The sequence below is a fragment of the Astatotilapia calliptera genome, chromosome 14 (genome assembly GCF_964374335.1).
Source record: "Astatotilapia calliptera chromosome 14, fAstCal68.1, whole genome shotgun sequence".
Classification (NCBI taxonomy): Eukaryota; Metazoa; Chordata; class Actinopteri; order Cichliformes; family Cichlidae; genus Astatotilapia; species Astatotilapia calliptera.
In genome coordinates this window covers 36,338,517-36,357,452 of record NC_137435.1, presented here as the reverse complement: position 1 = coordinate 36,357,452, position 18,936 = coordinate 36,338,517, and the positions used below count along the sequence as shown (strand labels likewise).

Below are 18,936 nucleotides of genomic sequence, written 5' to 3'. Positions count from 1 at the left end.
CTGCTGTCCATCGTCATTCTCCTCTGCTCGTTCTCATTCAGGTTTGTGCTTTGTAGTTTAGTTGTTTTCCCAGTATAGTTTAGATTGAGCTCCATTTGCTGTTTGTCCTTATTTTGTGCTCAATAAACCACCCTCACTTCTCCACTACTGCCTGCGTTTGGATCCTCCTTCATTTCCTCCACACGGCTCCTCTCACTCGCCGTGACAGATTTACGAATAAATTCTTTACAAATCCTACCATGTGGATTCATGGATTTTTTTTTCACATTCTGTCTCTCACAGTTGAAGTGTACCTCTGGTGCAAATTACTGACCTCTGTCATCATTTTAGGTGGGGTAACTTGCACAATCGGTGGCTGACTAAATACTTTTTTGCCCCACTGTGTGCATGTATGTACATATATATACACACATATATATATATATATATATATATATACACACATATACATATATATATATATATATATATATATATATATATATATATATATATATATATATATATGAATGAAGCAATTGGCCTGTCTCCAGTAATTTCACCAAACCAAACTGCACAGAGGATAAGTGGATGTTTTTCTATGTAAAAGTGTGTCCTCACAGTCTCACGGTCCAGTTGCTTGTTGACCTTGATGACTCCACTGAGTGGGTCAATGAGGAACTGGTTGTGTCTGTCTCCACTGACAATGGAGTAGAAGACGGCTCCATTCAGCTGACTGTCCACATCATCTGCTTTCAGCTGTAAATACACACACACATACACAAACACACACTGAGTACATATTTGGTTGGGTAACAATTGCAGTGCTGTCTGTAGTGAGGTTTCTATAATACACTGAAGAATAAGTCTGCGACCAGAGCTTTTCACATAGATATTTCTACCCTTTTCAATTTTTGATGTGCTGTAATGGATCTGAAAGTTGCTAATGTTTAAAGTGTAAGACAATATGGAAAAGATGAGGCTTTTGTAACTTAAACTCTTGAAAGAATTGTGTATCAGCTATATGATGATTGCAGAGGAACAGTTTATTTTTGTTTTAGTCCTAATTTAAACTTGTCCTCAACGTATCCTTGCATGGCTTCTGACAGTGGACTCATCTTTGTGTTTGTCCTGCTAGCCCTCAGTGTAGTATTCACTGCAGTTAATCATAACATTTTGCTAAAGACTACAATATACCTTCAGCAATAAAAGAAATACATAGTACTTGTTTTAATCATTTCTGATAGATTCAGTTGGTAAATTTAATGAGTATTTCTCAGACAAACAGTTAATCATGGTGTTCAACAGGGTTCTGTGCAAGGATCGATAGTTTTCTTATTACCTTATTTAATACTATCAGAAAACACCACATACATGTAAGTTGCTATTCAATTATACCCAGTTATCTTTATAAATTCATCTATAAATCCCAGATGGCACAAAAAAAAAACTACAAGGATGCTCTAAGGCCATAAAGGTCTTAATGATGTTTAACTCTGGACACTGAAATTAGAACAAAACTGAAATTATCATATTTGGCATCTAGAATTCTCAGAAAGAGTGCCTAACCAGATACTTACAGTAAATGGCATTACCATGGCATCTTGTACTGCTTGAGGAAGCCTGTAGTCGTTTTGACCAATAAAGTGTCCTTTAAATGATAATAATAATAATAATAATAATAATAATAATAATAATAATAATAATTAAGACTGACTTCTTTCATGAGCACCATAATGCCAAAATCAGAAACATGTGTCAGAGGATGTTTCTGGTTTATAAATTCTAGGCTGGACTATTCAACTTCCTTGTCACTAGGGTGTCCAAAAATTTCACCGGGTGAAAAAAGATTATAAGATTAGAACACTGATTATGACCTTTCCATGGAAAGGTGACTGGACTCACAGACCAAAATGCAACAATAGCCTGGTCTGGCTTCGAAACATTTTAGGGGGTTAGATATTTTATTTGAGTGACAAGAAGATAAGTGGTGCAATATTGGGCATGGTTCTATGAAGTAGCATTTCTATGGCCCAAATATGGGATTCATAGCTGCTGGAATGCAGTCATATTACTTCTCGTGTTAATTTGTTGCACATTCAATAATCAATTGTACAATGCCTGCTAGCCCAGTATTCCACTGTTATATTACTTCTGAATTTACATCTGTCTGCATGAACAGAACATTATCAGCCTTTCAAAAGGATGTCAACTGTTCCACCAGAGGCAATATAATACTAGACCTGATAGGGTTTAAAGCGTCAGGTTGACAACCAGGATAGAGGCCAAATGAAGTTAAAAAAAATTGTTAAAAGGTTTAATACAGGCTGTCTGTCCAGAACATTCCTCTGCACTGTCTAACAGGCACTGGCACAATGTCGCTCTCTCTGTACTGTCTGGCAGGTGTTCCAGTCAACAACAATGACACTACCACTACCACTAGTTGAGCAGCTTAAGACAAGTTGCTTGCATCGACAGCACCATTTCCTCCACATCTGTCTCATCATCAGCTACAAACAGTGCATCTTTCATGCCGTTGAATGCTCAACAATAAAACAATGCTAATCCACCATACCGTTACTGACAGCAGGTTGGACTTCCTTTGAAGGGTCCAAGGTGCATGTGGAGGATGTGGACTGAAAGATGGTCAGAAACAGCAAGGTTCAGGCATTTCAGATTGGAAGTGGCAGTGTTGGTGGAGAAAACTAGATCCAGCGTGTTACCTATTATGAGTGTTTTAATGTCACCCTGGCTGTGCCAACACAGCTCCAGGTTATCTTCATCTACCGCCCCCATAAAGTTTGTACTGTGGTCATGTCATAGTTGTCTGAGATTTTCACCTCTCTTTGCTCTTTGTCTCCAGCCTCACTCCTAATTGGTGACTTAAACATTTACTGTATGTCGACTCCAGTAGGTCTTTGTCCGCCAATGACACTTCTGTGACTTCTGGACTCTCTCTTTCACATAGTATATTAAAAGGATCATCAGTTACCTCTGAGTTAGGTGGGACTTTTTATGTCTTTGCACGGTTTTCGTAAGTGCATGCGCGAGGTCAAAAATTGGCTCGCAGGTAACTCTCTCATCCTAAATGACAGGAAAACTGAAATCATCGTGTATGACAGTAGTATTCCTAGTGGCCAACTCTGTGGTGCCTCTGGTTCCTTTGATAGTTTCCTCACCGACACTCTTAGTGACCTGGGGGGGGTTTTGGATAGCTCTTTTAATCTCAACAAGTGTCTTCTGTTGTCAAAACTTGCTTCCATCAATTGCGTCTTATTAGCAAGGCCAGACATTATGTCCCGCATAGAGACCTGGAAAAGCTTATCCACGCCTTTGTGAAATTTAGGTTGGATTATTGCAACTCCCTTTACTTTGGTCTTAACTCTACTCTTCTCCATAGACTGCAAATTGTTCAGAATGCGGCCGCTCGTCTCCTTACTGGTAGTGGGCGGCGTGTCTCTATCACCCCTGTCCTTGCCGACTTGCATTGGCTTCCCGTTAAGTATCGCATTCAATTCAAAATCCTGCTGCTCACCTTACAAGTTATTAACAATATAGCGCCAAGTAAGATCATCTTCTCAGTCACTTTTGGTACAGCCGAGATCCCGGCTGAAGACTATAGAGGTGACCGAGCGTTTGCCTTGGCTGCACCCGTTCTATGGAATAACATCCCCATTGTTATCCACGAGTCTGATTCCATTCAATCCTTCAAATTGTGGTTAAAAACCCACTTATTTAGCCTCGCCTTTTCTACCATTTAATGCTTGTTTGTTAGTTAGTTTAATGCTTATTTCTATCTTCGGTCTATTCTTAACTATTTTAATCATTTTTTACATTTTTGACTGTTTTATCCTTTACACATATTGTCATTTTATGCTTTTATATGCATTTCTTTTGCTTCTGTGTTTTTAATGCCATTTAACCTGCTAGCATGTTTGGTACTTTGCCATAGCTTTCATCCTTCCCTGTTACTTCATCTTACCCTCTTGTTAAGCACTTTCGTACACCACTGGTTTTTAAATGTGCTATATAAATAAAGTTTGTTGCTATTGTTGTTGTTGTTGTTGTCACACGCTGGATCTAGTTATCTCCTCCGACACTACCACTTCCAATCTGAAGTGCTTGAACCTTGCTGTTTCTGACTATCTTGGTGTGTACTTTTCTGTTATTGTTCCTGTACCTAGGCTGCGCACTTAATGTACCATTGCATACCATACAGGAAGTTTAAGGCTGTCAGTACATTGGCCCTGAACAATCTGATCGCAAACCACTTGGCTTCAGACCCACCCATCAACATGGTTGACACACTTGTTAACCATTATAATGCGGCCATATCTAGCAGCCTCAACTGTCTTGTCCCCCATAAAACTCGGGCCGCCTCTTTTACCTTCCCTGCCTCGTGGTTCACCTCGCATCTCTGTGACCTAAAGACCACTGGCCACCGACTTGAGAGGCTCTACAAAAGGTCTGATCTCACTGTCCACCTTGAGGCATATAAAGACCATGTGAGGTCCTATTAAGCAGCTCTCTCAGGCCAAGACTCATTATTACTCTTCCCTCACTCACCAACAGCAAAATCATCCCAGATTGGTGTTCTCCACCATCAACCAACTACTTCACCCCATTAATCCACCTCTCTTTTCAGGTGCCACTGACCTCTGCAATAAGTTTTTGGACTTTTTCCAAGAAAAATTAACTCCATTCATCAATAGCTTCTGGCACCTGCACATCAATTTCAGGACGGCATTCCCCGTAGCACATCTAACTCCATGCTACTTCTCCTCTTTTTCGTCTGTGAATTATTCCCAGGTCACCAAGTGGGTCTTTCAGTCCACATCCTCCACATGCACCCTGGACCCCATGCAGACAACATTGGTCAGAGCATGTCTACCTGCTCTGTGCCCTCTTACAGTTGACATCAACTGTTCGCTGGAGTCAGGAGTGGTACCCTCCAGCTTCAAGCCACCTCAGTGACTCCTATCAAGGTGTCCAGGGCAGTGACAGTTTGCATTACCTTGAACAGTTTATTGGAGTTAAACCCAGAGATTTGGTAAGAAGTTGCCAGCACATAAATCCTCAGGAAGCCTACAGTGAGGCCAGAAGTTTGCTGTTTAATCATTATAGTAAAGAAATGAGAAGTGCAACTGCCAACATGAACCAAGCATTCAACTAGCCACACATTAAACCAGATGATGGAAAGGCTCTTCGTAGCTATTCCCTGTTTCTCAGTGGTTGTAACAAGACATCAGTCACCTACAAAAGATTGAGAACTCCACTAATCTCAGAGTTATTGTGTCGAAGCTGCCATATAAAATGAGAGAAATGTGCAGTTCTGCCTTTGACATTCAAGAAACAAGTAGAAGGAGAGTAAAGTGTACAGATCTGATCAGATTCATAAACAGACAAGCGAAAACAGCTGCAGATCCTTTGTTTGGCACCATTAAGGATGCTGATGAAGCAAAATCATATGTAAATGTGAGAATGAACAGAGCACCCTGGCCAAAGGGAAGCAGATTTGCAGTGTATCACAAGGTGCAAATGAAAAGCCACCTTAAATTAGCAAAAACTCCTCTTTTCATACTAGTAGTGGCTTCCAAAAGCCATGTATATACTGTATATGTGTATATACAGTATATACTATACGATATTCTATACTGTGAAAAACAGCGTCCTTTCACAGAATGTCAAAATGTCAAAATCATTAGATAAATACAGAAAAAATCAAACAGGTAATGAGTATGGATGTTACAGAAGTGCATTAAAATCCACTAAACAAGCTCATCTCTCACTATTCAGAGTGGGAACGTCTCAAAAGGGCAGTTTTCTGGCTGATGACGTTTGAACAGCTGCTTTGTGGCTTCCAGTCGGCATTAGAGCGAGATGGCTGACTAAACCTGAACTCCTGATAGTAGAGCAGAATTTCCCCCTTCCTCTCCTGTTGCTACTTCAATTATTAAACTGATCAATGATCAACTGATCGTCTTTTCTGTCTGAAGTCCCGTCTCTCTTGTTTGTTTATCTCCCACTTTGCGCCAGAAAGAGGAAACCAGCAGATGTCGCGCTAAACAACGGCAGCACGTTTAAGCTTGATCAGCTGTTGTTAGAATTTATTTAATATTACTTTCTAGTATCAGCTGATGTTTGCTGGAGCCACAGCTGTAAAGCTGCTGGTCATGATATCGGTTTGGTTATCTGGTGAGAGGGAAACATGAAGATGAAACCAGGAGATGTCCTTACTGAATCATCAGAGCTGTGATGGAGAAACAGGTTTAACTTTTAGGTGACATGAATGAGTTGAAGGCAAGTTATGAACTGCTTCTGAGAGACAAATAACATAGCTGTGCGTGTTCATGGAGCTTGCATTTTCACCTGCTGGACATCACTACCTGACAAGTTATACTTGCGCCTATACTCTGAGACCTGTGTCTCTGAGTGGGAGACCTGATATCACATTAACGTGTATCCTTGTATTAACAAACATGCCATATTGGCCCAGTTTATTTTTCTTATCATAGTTGTGAGAAGACCATAAATAGCATTTGGATTTTCTGTTGTACAGTTCATTTGCTGTTATGGAGTTCTTGTTATGGATAAAAAGTGTCCTTTTTTCGTTTCAAAATAGCTGATAACTATTCGCTGATAGCTGCCAACATATGTGAACAAATATAATACACACTATATAGAACAACTTTATAGTAACTGTTGATATAGAGCGTTATTAAATTTATTGCTAATGCAATCATATGGCACATTGACTTTTGAGGAAATTTTAGGTGGCACTCGTTATCAGAAAGGTTGCCTACCCCTGCTGTAATGTAATCGGCCTACAAATGCAGCCTCCGAAGGATGCAGCCCCTAAATTTGGACACAGCTACGATACCAGAGACTGCTTCTTCTTCTTTAGCGTTCATTGGCAGCCTGCATCCTTGTACATGCATTGCTGCCATCTTCCGTTTCAGTGCGTTATTACACTCTTCAATCCTACTACTTATTCCTGTGTCTTTCAGGATTTTACAAAACTTCAAACGACGAGTCAACTATTAAATTAGTCTAGTTGCAATTAGTGACTAGTCGACTACTTCAGACATACATGCAGCGAAAACCTGACTAATTCTTTAAACGTACCTGAACAATAGGCTCGCCAACGGTGGCATCCTCTGACACCACTGCAGTGTAGACACTGCGGCTAAACATGGGTGGATTGTCATTTACATCTGTTAGGTCTATGTTCACAGTAGTAACGGCACTCAAAGAGGGCGTGCCACCATCACGAGCCTCTACTGTCAGGAAGTAATCTCTGCAGGTCTCATAATCAAGAGGCTGGGCAACTAAAATGGCACCTGAATAAGAGAAAGGGAAAGGGGAAGAGAAGATAATTATAGACATTTGTAATGGGTTGGAATTTCAAAATGTTAACAAACTGGGAGATTATAAATTGCTTTACTAATCATATTGACTCCTTAAAGCAATAAGCGAAATTTGCCTTTTCACACAACACTTCATTTATTTTATTCTATACCTACAATCGATAACGAATCACTCTTACACACCTCCAAATGCACTGACCAGTTGGAGGTCTTGTGCGGATTGTGAGAGGCTGGGAAATGCCTTATAGAGATTGGATCACCTGCTCTACTTTCTGAGCTCATATTGTTGCTATAAATACTTACCATCATTATATAGTTTATACAGCCTTCTATTTAAAATCCTTAAATAGAAGGCATTTAAACATTTGGTAAATTCTAGAAGGACATGTGTACCATAATTAAGTATTTTTTATCCATCCCTTTCTGCCACGTATCCAAGTTTGGGTCACAGGGGGCAGCAGTCTAAATATAGAAGTCCCTTACCCCGGCCAACTCTTCCAACTTCCACATCAAGTCACTTCCAAGCCAGCTGACAGATCATTTGTCTCCAGTAAGCCCTGGGTTAGGGTAACCCTAAGTAGGACATGCCTGAAACACACCACCTACCAGGTGTCAATGAGGCATTCTTATGCTCAAACCAGCTCAACTGGCTCCTTTCGAAATGGAGGAGCGGTGGCTTACATAAAGTCATTCTCGAATCACCTCCTTTAGTTTTGGGTAGATCAACCACGTTTTTCATGATCATCCTCACCCAATGAGCCAAGATCTTGAATGGAGCTCCAGACCAAGGGCAATGGCAAGGAAAAATAATTGAATTGATAATGAAAAATATTACAAGATAAAGAAGATGAAGATAAAGAAGATTAAAAAATATTTGAAATATGCAACCATATGTTCTGGACACTCGGGTAAAGAGAGGGGCTGAGCTGTCAACTGATCACCACCTGGTGGTGAGTTGGATCAGGTGGCGGGGGAGGACGCTGGACAGACCTGGTGCACCTAAACGCGTAGTGAGGGTGTGCTGGGAACGTCTAGCAGAAGCCCCAGTCCACGATATCTTCAACGCACACCTCCGGCAGAGCTTCAACAGCATTCCGAGGGAGACTGGGGACATTGAGTCCGAATGGACCATGTTCAGTGTCTCCATTGCCGAAGCTGCTGCATTTAGCTGCGGCCGCAAGGTGGTTGGTGCCTGCCGTGGTGGTAATCCCCGAACCAAATGGTGGACACCAGAGGTGAAGGGAGCCACCAGGCTGAAGAAGGGGTCCTATCGGGCTTGGTTAGCCTGTGGGACTCCGGAGGCAGCCGACAGGTATCAACAGACCAAGCGGAATGCGGCTCAGGCAGTGGCTGAAGCAAAAACTCGGGTGTGGGAGGAGTTCGGAGAGGCCATGGAAAAAGACTTTCGGACTGCCTCGAAGAGATTCTGGCAAATCGTCACGCGTCTCAGGAGCGGAAAGTGGTGCTCTACCTGCACTGTGTATAGTGCTGGCGGAGCGCTGCTGACGTTGACTGAGAAAATTGTCAGGCAGTGGAAGGAATACTTCGAGGACCTCCTTAATCCCACTGACACGTTTTCCGAGGGGGAAGCAGAGTCTGGGGATGAGGGGAATGACCCGCCAATTTCCGGGGGCGAGATCACTGAGGCAGTTAAACAACTCCTTGGTGGCAGAGCCCCTGGTGTTGATGAGGTCCACCCCGAGTTCCTGAAGGCTCTGGACGTTGTAGGGCTGTCCTGGTTGACACGCCTCTGCAATGTTGCGTGGAGATCAGGGGCAGTACCTGTGGACTGGCAGACCGGGGTGGTGGTCCCCATCTTTAAGAAGGGGGACCGGAGGGTGTGTTCCAACTACAGGGGGATCACACTCCTCAGCCTCCCTGGGAAAGTCTATGCCAGGGTGCTGGAAAGGAGAGTTCGTCCGCTAGTCGAACCTCGGATACAGGAGGAACAATGCGGTTTTCGTCCTGGGCGCGGAACACTGGACCAGCTCTTTATCCTCTCGAGGATACTTGAGGGTGCAGGGGAGTTTGCCCAACCAGTCTACATGTGTTTTGTGGACTTGGAGAAGGCATTCGACCGTGTCCCTCGGGGTGTCCTGTGGGAGATGTTGCGGGAGTATGGGGTGTCTGGCCCATTGCTACGGGCCATTCGATCCCTAACCAAGAGCTTGGTTCGCATTGCCGGCAATAAGTTGGACTCGTTCCCGGTGGGTGATGGGCTCCGCCAGGGCTGCCCTTTGTCTCCGGTTCTGTTCATAATTTTTATGGACAGGATTTCTAGGCGCAGCCAAGTGGCGGAGGGCTTTCGCTTTGGTGGCCTCAGAATCTCATCTCTGATTTTTGCGGATGATGTGGTTCTGTTGGCTTCATCGGGTGAGGGCCTCCAACTCGCACTGGAACGGTTCGCAGCCGAGTGTGAAGCAGCGGGAATGAGGATCAACACCTCCAAATCTGAGGCCATGGTTCTCAGCCAGAAAAGGGTGGAGTGCCCACTCCAGGTCAGGGATGAGTTCCTGCCCCAAGTGGAGGAGTTCAAGTATCTCGGGGTCTTGTTCACGAGTGATGGGAGAAGGGAGCCGGAGATCGACAGACGGATTGGGGCTGCAGCTGCAGTAATGCAGACGCTGCACCGGTCCGTCGTGGTGAAGAGGGAGCTGAGTGTAAAAGCGAGGCTCTCAATTTACCGGTCGATCTACGTCCCTACCCTCACCTATGGCCACGAGCTGTGGGTAGTGACCGAAAGAACGAGATCGCGGATACAAGCGGCAGAAATGAGCTTCCTCCGAAGGGTGGCTGGCCTCTCCCTTAGAGATAGGGTGAGAAGTTCGGCCATCCGGGAGGGGCTCAGAGTAGAGCCGCTGCTGCTCCACATCGAAAGGAGCCAGCTGAGGTGGTTCGGGCATCTGACAAGGATGCCCCCTGGGCGCCTCCTGGGTGAGGTGTTCCAGGCATGTCCCACCGGGAGGAGGCCCCGGGGCAGACCCAGGACACGCTGGAGAGATTATATCTCTCGGCTGGCCTGGGAACGCCTTGGTGTTCCCCCGGATAAGCTGGAGGAGGTGGCTGGGGAAAGGGAGGTCTGGGCCTCTTTGCTTAGGCTGCTGCCCCGTGACCCGGCCTCGGATAAAGCGGATGAAGATGGATGGATGGATGGAACCTTTTTTTTTACTTTTGCTTTTCTTTTTAATGAGGATATTTCAAAAATGCTGGGGTGCAGGAATCAAAGCAAAGGATACAAACAGACTGAACAAACTCATCAGGAAGGCCGAGTCTCTTGTTGGCATAAAGCTCGCCACCCTGGAGGAGGTGATCAGTAACAGAATGCTGACAAGACTGCTGGCAATCATGGACAATGAAACCCACCCCATCCATAACACACTGGACGACTTGAAGAGCAGTTTCAGCAATAGGTTCCTTCAACCTTGCTGTCTGATGGAACGTTACAGGAGATCATTCCTTCCTGCTGTTATCAGACTCTATAATTCTTCCACTTGGGTCAGACCCACACATGTGGAACAGAATTAATCAAACTTTAATGCACCGTGTCACTTTTTAATACCACTACATAGTTGCACAAATAGTTGTCCTTTTATATTCATAGTTATACCTATATCTCAATATTTATCCATTTATCTTAGTCTTTATCCATTATAACTCATTTTATATGAGTGCTTGTTGTTTGTTGTATATTTGCTGCTATGACAACTCAAAGAGCGATTCAGAAGACCCCTATGAAAAGACCATCGTAGGAACAGTTCACCCTGCCCGGGATAGGGTTACCGGGGCCTCGCCCTGGAGCCAGGCCCAGGGAGGGTGCCCGAGAGCAAGCGTCTGGTGGCCGGGACTTGGTCCATGGGGCCTGGTCGGGCACAGCCGAAAAAAGGGACATGGGCCCATCTTCCTGCAGGCCCACCACCCGCAGGAGGCACCGTCGGGTCGGGTTCAATGTGAGCCGGACGGCGGCCAGGAGCGGAGGTCCTGACAGACCGAACCCTGGCTACCAAGACTGGCAACTGGGACATGGAATGGGGAAGGAGCCTGAGCTAGTGCATGAGGTTGAGAGGTACTGGCTAGATATATACGGGCTCACCTAAATGCATGGCCTGGGCTCTGGAACCAGCCTCTTGGATAGAAGCTGGGCTCTGTCTCAGTCTGGAGTTGCCCATGGTGAGAGGCGGCGGGCCGGGGTGGGTATCTCTGTATCCCCTCAGCTTGCTGCTGGTATGTTGGGGTTTCTCCCAGTGGATGAGAGGGTTTGTTCCCTTCGCCTTCGGGTCAGGGAATGGGTCCTGACCGTCGTCTGTGCTTATACGCCAAGCGGCAGTTCAGAGTACCCAGCCTTCTTGGAGTCCCTGGGTGGGGCACTGGAGGGTGCTCCTCATAGGGACTCCGTTGTCCTACTGGGAGACTTCAATGCTCATGTGGGCAATGACAGCAAGATCTGGAAGGGTGTGATTGGGAGGAACGGCCTCCCGGATCTGAACCAGAGCAGTGTTTTGTTATTGGACTTCTGTGCAAACCACAGTTTGGCCATAACGAACACCATGTTCGAACATAAGAGTGTCCATAAGTGTACGTGGCACCAGGACACTCTAGGCCACAGGTCAATGATCAATTTTGTAATCGTATCACCAGACCTGAGGCCATATGCTTTAGACAACTGGGTAAAGAGATGGGCTGAGCTGTCAACTGATCACCACCTGGTGGTGAGTTGGATCAGGACACAGGACACAGCACAGGACAGACCTGGTGTGCCTAAATGTAAAGTGAGGGTGTGCTGGGAACGCCTAGCAGAGGCTCCGGTCCGCAAGATCTTCAACTCACACCTCTGGCAGAGCTTCAACAGCATTCCGAGGGAGACTGGGGACATGGAGTCCGAATGGACCATGTTCAGCATCTCCATTGCCGAAGCTGCTGCACTGAGCTGCGGCCACAAGGTAGTTGGTGCCTGTCATGGTGATATTCCCCGAACCAAATGGTGGACACCAGAGGTGAAGGGAGCCTCCAAGTTGAGGAAGGAGTCCTGAGGCAGCTGATAGGTACCGACAGGCCAAGCGGAATGCGGCGCGGTCGGTGGCTGAAGCAAAAACTTGGGTGTGGGAGGAGTTTGGAGAGGCCATGGAGAAAGACTTTCGGACTGCCTCGAAGAAATTCTGGCAAACTGTCAGGCGACTCAAGAGGGGAAAGCGGTGCTCTACCTGCACTGTGTATTGTGTGGATGGAGTGCTGCTGACTTCGACTGAGAAAAATGTCAGGCGGTGGAAGGAATACTTCGAGGACCTCCTCAATCCCACTGGCACGTCTTCTGTGGTGGAAGTAGAGTCTTGGGATGAAGGGGATGACCCGCCAATCTCTGGGGGCGAGGTCACTGAGGCAGTTAAACAACTCCTTGGTGGCAGAGCCCCTGGGGTGGACGAGGTCCACCCCGAGTTCCTGAAGGCTCTGGATGTTGTAGGACTGTCTTGGTTGACATGTCTCTATATTGTTGCATGGAGATCAGGGGCTGTACTACTGGACTGGCAGACCGGGGTGGTGGTCCCCATCTTTAAGAAAGGGGACCAGAGGGTGTGTTCCAACTACAGGGGAATCACACTCCTCAGCCTCCCTGGGAAAGTCTATGCCAGGGTGCTGGAGAGTCCGCTGGAAACAGCTGGTGGAATTTTTTTAAGAGCATTGGTTAGAGGAGAGAGAAAGTTAAGTAAATATTCAGCTAGAACATTTACTAGAAGTGCTGCTCCTGTACAGTGTACTGTATAGCAGATCAACAGAGTGGGAGGGAATAGAAAGATAGGAATAAATAGGAAGCAACAGGACTCGTCCAAAATTATGGCCTTTCTTGTGACTAAATTAATTACAGACCACTTACTTATAGCAAAACTCTTGGGGAAGATGCTCTGTCCTCATTTTCCTGAAGTATTATGTCAGAACAACATCTCTGAAATTCTGAATTTCAGTCATGCTTTAGACATTATCATAGTACTGAGAATGTACTTATGAGGTTTACAAATGAACTACTAATATAGATGAATGCTCTATTTTTGTACTACTTAACCTATTGCAATATTTTATACAATAAACTATCAAACTTTGATAGAGAAACTGCAGCTCCAACCACTCCTGTATCAACCAGTGTACAGTCTTAGATCCGAAGGCAGAAACCTGCTAACTGTTGCCACCTAACACGTAAACCAATTTGCCATTAGAGCTCCTCAGTTGTGGAATGGGAATGGCCTGCCTAACCTCAACTCATAAGTGAATTATCTAAAGCTTTTTAAAAACAAATAAAGTTGAAGTTTATCTGTCTCTCTCTCTATCTCAAATAATGCATATATATATATATATATATATATATATATATATATATATATTAGGGGTGCAACGATACACAAAATTCACGGTTCGGTTCGATACTTTGGTGTCACGGTTCAATATTTTGTCGATACAAAAAAAAAATGTTCATGCCTTTTTAATTTGTCATTTATTAAAATTATAAATATATATTTTAACTCAAAAGTACAGTTTTTAAATTTAATATGGATTTTACATGGACGTCCATATAAAAGGCACTGTTTTTGTCCGCTAGAGTGGGATTTTCACGGCACATTCTGCACCAAATCTCTGTGCGTTCATCATTTGTTTGAAGCCAGCTCACCTCCTGCAACCACTTTTTCGAGAATATGCGCTTCTTTTGTGGTTCGGACTCCTTCTGACATTTCTTTGGAGGTGGAGGAACACCAAAGTAATTGCTTAAAGGAGCTTCTTCGACATCTTTAAGAGTTCTAAACAAATGTCTGTCCTCCTCCAGAAAATCCTATGTACGCAAAAACGCGTTGCAACTTCTTATCTTGTGCACGTTTTTTATTTTGACAGCGAATGCGCACCTGTGGACTTTCCCGAGCACTGTGTCGATCTGAGAAAGCAAGACCGAGACAACGAGACCAAGACAAGACCGAGGGATACGAGACCAAAAGAAGACCAAGACCAAAGTCTGTCGAGACCAAAAGAAGACCAAGACCAAAGTCCGTCGAGACCAAGACCACATAAAAGTGGTCTCGAGACATCCAACTCTAGTTGGACCATTATTTATTTTTCAACAGGACAAACCCCAAACACATCTCCAGGTTGTGTAAGGGCTGTTTAACCAAGGAGAGTGATGGAGTGCTCTGCTAGGCTTCACAGTCACCTGACGTAAACCCCATCATCCCAAACCAAATGGTTTGGGATGATGGGCTTTAAGCCAGATGGTTTGGGATGACGGACTCCAAAGTAAAGGCAAAAGGACCAACAAGTTGTCAGCATCTCTGGAAAGTCCTCAAGATTGTTGGAAAACCATTTCAGGTAACTACCTCATGTAGCTTATCAAGAGAATGCCATGAGTATGCAAAGCAGTAATTAAAGCAAAGGGTGGCTATTTTGAAGAACCTAAAATATATAACATGTTTTGTTTTTTACTCACTAAAACTGGAACCACATTAAATTAGAATTGTATCTTATTCTGATTTTAAGATTAGACTTGAGTGCTGCATAAATAGTTTAATTGATTTCTTATTTTTATCCTTTGATTGTTCTTTTTTCATTGTTTCTGAAAAGCACTTTGTAACCCTGGTTTTTAAAAGTGCAGTACAAATAAACTATCATTATTATTATTATTGTTATAATTACAATATTGATGGGCAATTTGTATGGCCAAGTCTTGATATTCACTGATCATGAACATTCTACCTTATGATGAAAATCTGTGAGAGATTTTTAATGGCCCTAAGAACAACAGATAATGTTGTGAGTCAACATAGCATAGTGAAAGCTGATAGAGATCAAGTTAGAGAAAGATACAGATATATAACATCTTAGAAACTGTAAGAGCAATGAAAAGCACAGACTAATACTGTAACACCTACACAAAGTGAGAGGGTGTCCCTCACTCACCAGTGAGTGGATGAATGTGGAACTTTCCGTGCTCATTCCCTGATCGGATACTGTAAGTAATCTCAGCATTAGTCCCGATGTCCTTGCTGGCAGCGTAAACTCTCAGAACTTCAGTACCTACTCCCACATCTTCTGGCACAGATGCCAACTGATCACGTCGCTCAAACACAGGTGGATTGTCATTGATGTCCAGGACAGTAATTGTGACATTGACCAGTGAGTAGAGTGGGAGTGGTGAGCCTTGATCAGATGCACAAACTGTTATCTGATAAAATGGCTGGATTTCACGGTCGAGAACTCTTTCCAGGACCACGATGCCTGAGTATTTGTCGATAGAGAAAAATCCTCCTGCAGAGTCAGCCAGGGAATAGATCACCATACGCCCCGGACCTACAGCAATGTCAAAAGAAAAGGGTGAAGCTTTGGGCCTCAGTACACTGAAAACAACACGTTTGCCAGTGCTTGGATTTGTCTTCTTACCAAATGTTGTTATCTTTTGTAGGAGACGATATGAGATTTATACCCAGTTATAAAAATTTTTTTTACTAGTGGCCTGACATAAAACCTCTATAAAACTCTATTAACTATTAGACTGAATATTTTAAGCACTTCAAAATTTGTATACAATTAGTTTAACTTCTTTTTAGTACTACAGTATATTAGGTAAGCTTTTATATTAACATTTCCCTGTTACTATTTTTCTCTAAAAGAACTGTTTGATTTTGCATTAGCTTCTTTCACTTCATGCAGGTTTTGAATTAACATGTCTGGAAATGTCTGATAAACAGGGCTGCACATAAGTGGTCCGCAGGTACACATTTGCTGTCAAAATAAAAGACGCGCACCAGACAAGAAGCTGGAACGTGGATTTGCGTAAATAAGATGTTCTGGAGGAGGATAGACATTTGTTCAGAACTCTTAAAGATGTCGATATTTTGAAGATGTAAGCAATTACTTTGCTTACGGAATTTCTCGGAATTTCCGGGAATACGCGCTTCTTTTGCGGTGGAGGAACACCAAAGTAATTGCTTGTGGAGCTTGCTTCTTCGACAGCTTTAAGACTTCTGAACAAATGTCTGTCCTCCTCCAGAACATCTTATGTACACAAACGCGCGTTCCAACTTCTTATCTGGTGCGAGTCTTTTATTTTGACAGCGAATGTGCACCTGAGGACCACTTATGTGCAGCCCTGCTGAAAAAAATATTTCAGAATGTTTTTTCCTTAAAGGTTGTCTCCTTGTGAAATGATTTGTGCCTTCCAGCACTCATGCTATTTTCACACTGCTTCATGAAAGGAAGTTCATAACAGTCCACAAGCAAGGACCTCTGTGTCAATCTAATCCAACTTTCATTTTCAGCATGACCAAACTCTTCCTCGTGGTTCAAACCCAGACATCAGGTCGCAAGCATGATGTGCATCATGCTTAATGACATTTTTTGTGTTTTTGTGAGAATTCCGGGGAGTGATCCAAAAGGAGTGCTGGAAAGTTTGAGCACTTCAGAAAGAGCCAAATTTCAATTAGGTATGTTGTGTACCTCATTTATATTAAATACTGCTAATTTTTTTTGATGTGGCTCAATTAGTTGCACCTTGAGTAATTGGTTTCTTGTGATGCAGATTAGCAATGGAAGCAGTACTTGTAGTAGTGATAATATAAACAGTTGCCTAGTGTATCACCTTCATCAGGGTCTATGGCCTGGATACGTGTAAGTAGGGCTTTGGTGACTGTGTCTTCATAGACGCTGGTGGTGTACCGAGACTGGGTGAAAATAGGTGGATTGTCATTCACATCAGTTACTGTCAGATACACCACAGCATGGCACCACCGCCCACCACCATCAGTAGCCTGGGCAACCAGTTGATAACTAGGTGTCATCTCACGGTCCAGAGGCACAGATGACTTGATCTCACCTGGACAGGTTTAAAACAAGATATGAAACATTGTGATGGAGCCAAACGGGGGGATGACATTTGGCTTGTGTATGATTAAGTTGCGATTCATGCTAATTCAGAGAAAAAGTGTGTATTTAAAGTAGGTCTGCATCCATACCACTGTCTGGGTCAATAGTGAAGTCTTGGGATCCAGGACCATGTAGAGAGTACTGAATCCAAGCACTGATACCCATATCAGCATCTGTAGCTCCAACCCTCAACAAAACACTAGTGACTGGGAGGTCCTCTGGAATGTAGGCAGTATACATAACCTGCAGTCACACACACACACACACACACACACACACACACACACACACACACACACACACACACACACACACACACACACACACACACACACACACACACACACACTAGTTATGCCAAATCAGTTACGTAGAAAAACAAAACAAAACAATACACAACTTTATTTCTCACCTTGTCACAGATTGGGCTGTTGTCATTGGTGTCTACCACTGTCACTTCTACTGTTGCTTGGGAAACAAACAATCCATCACTAGCTGTGACGTTGATGTTGTATAGGTTGCATTCTTCCCTGTCGAGTGGGCCCTTTACATACATCTTCCACTCACCCTGGACCAGACCCAGGGCAAATACACCACGATAGTTCCCACCTGGGCGGCACACACAATTAAATACAGGATCAGTCAAGAAATTAGTTAAGTATGGCTGTGAATCCATTTGTAAAATCTGAAGTGCAGTAAGGTCATTTTTAGTTTTCACTGTGGCTGAAGGCAAAGTTCAAAGTCAAAACCTGTATATTCTAAGTCAAGTTCAAATTTTAAACTATATTTAAAGTTCAAAATGGGCATAAACATCACCATTCTTAATTTCATTTGAAATGTTTTGACACAGAGTAAAGTCAATTAAATAAATTTTTAAAAATTGTCATTAGTGTTATCCATACAGTAATTTGTCATTTCTGTGCAAAATAATGAGCATGTTGCTGTGGCAGGGTGTGTTTTGTGGCTCAGCTACAGGGGAGGGGCAGAGCAGTGGGTTCAGGGGACAGTGATGTGGAAGGCTGCCTGGCACAGGCTGAGATCCATCATGCTAACCATGCCTTCCCTATTTCAGTAGCTGCTGAGGCCCAGAAGAGGTATGTGAGGTTTGGAGTGGAGAACAGTGGGCTGGAGCCCACTGGAAAGTGTACAGTCACAGAAGTATATACATATGTGAGAGTAAAATAAAAATCAGTTTGCCAAATAAACCTGTGTGGAATCATCGGGTCCTTTATATAAAGTCTTTATCGCTGAGTGTAAGATACACAAGTTGTCTGTCTGGTAGCTTGAACTACTATTACTTCAGACTTTGCATCGTGTGACTATCTGACATCATACTGTTGCTGATTTTTAAAAACTGTTTTGTTTTGTTTTCTTTGTTTTTCAGTTTATTTAACTTTTTTTGGCTGTCCTGCCTGGCTGCTTCGGAAATTAGAATTATGATCTGAACTGCACTGTTGTGTATCTTGGTTTTCAGGACTTGTAAGAGAAACAAACACCTGGAACACAAGAATTCGAAAATGCAATCAACAATCTTATTCTGATATTGGTGTATGTGTGTGCGAATGTGATAGAGGAAAAAGAGCAAGATTGTCAAGTTCAAGTGTGTGTGTGTGTCTTTGTCATTAAATGTACTTAGAAATTAGTGAGGGAAGTGACGGGAAAAGGTAAGCGACCTATGTTGTAGGTGACGTCAGACGCTGGA

The 18,936-nt window shown here is 43.6% G+C and overlaps 1 protein-coding gene across 1 annotated transcript in view; it reads right to left on the bottom strand.

The window, feature by feature from the left end:
• fat3a (FAT atypical cadherin 3a) overlaps positions 1 to 18,936 on the bottom strand; it is a 170,098-nt gene that overhangs the window by 40,079 nt on the left and 111,083 nt on the right. The window contains exons 12-17 of the mRNA XM_026192655.2: positions 17,647 to 17,843; positions 17,324 to 17,477; positions 16,951 to 17,184; positions 15,273 to 15,662; positions 7,105 to 7,319; positions 601 to 738 (exon numbers count right to left, since the gene is read on the bottom strand). Of these exons, the coding sequence (XP_026048440.2) occupies positions 601 to 738; positions 7,105 to 7,319; positions 15,273 to 15,662; positions 16,951 to 17,184; positions 17,324 to 17,477; positions 17,647 to 17,843 (1,328 nt within the window). The remainder of the gene's footprint in view (positions 1 to 600; positions 739 to 7,104; positions 7,320 to 15,272; positions 15,663 to 16,950; positions 17,185 to 17,323; positions 17,478 to 17,646; positions 17,844 to 18,936) is intronic.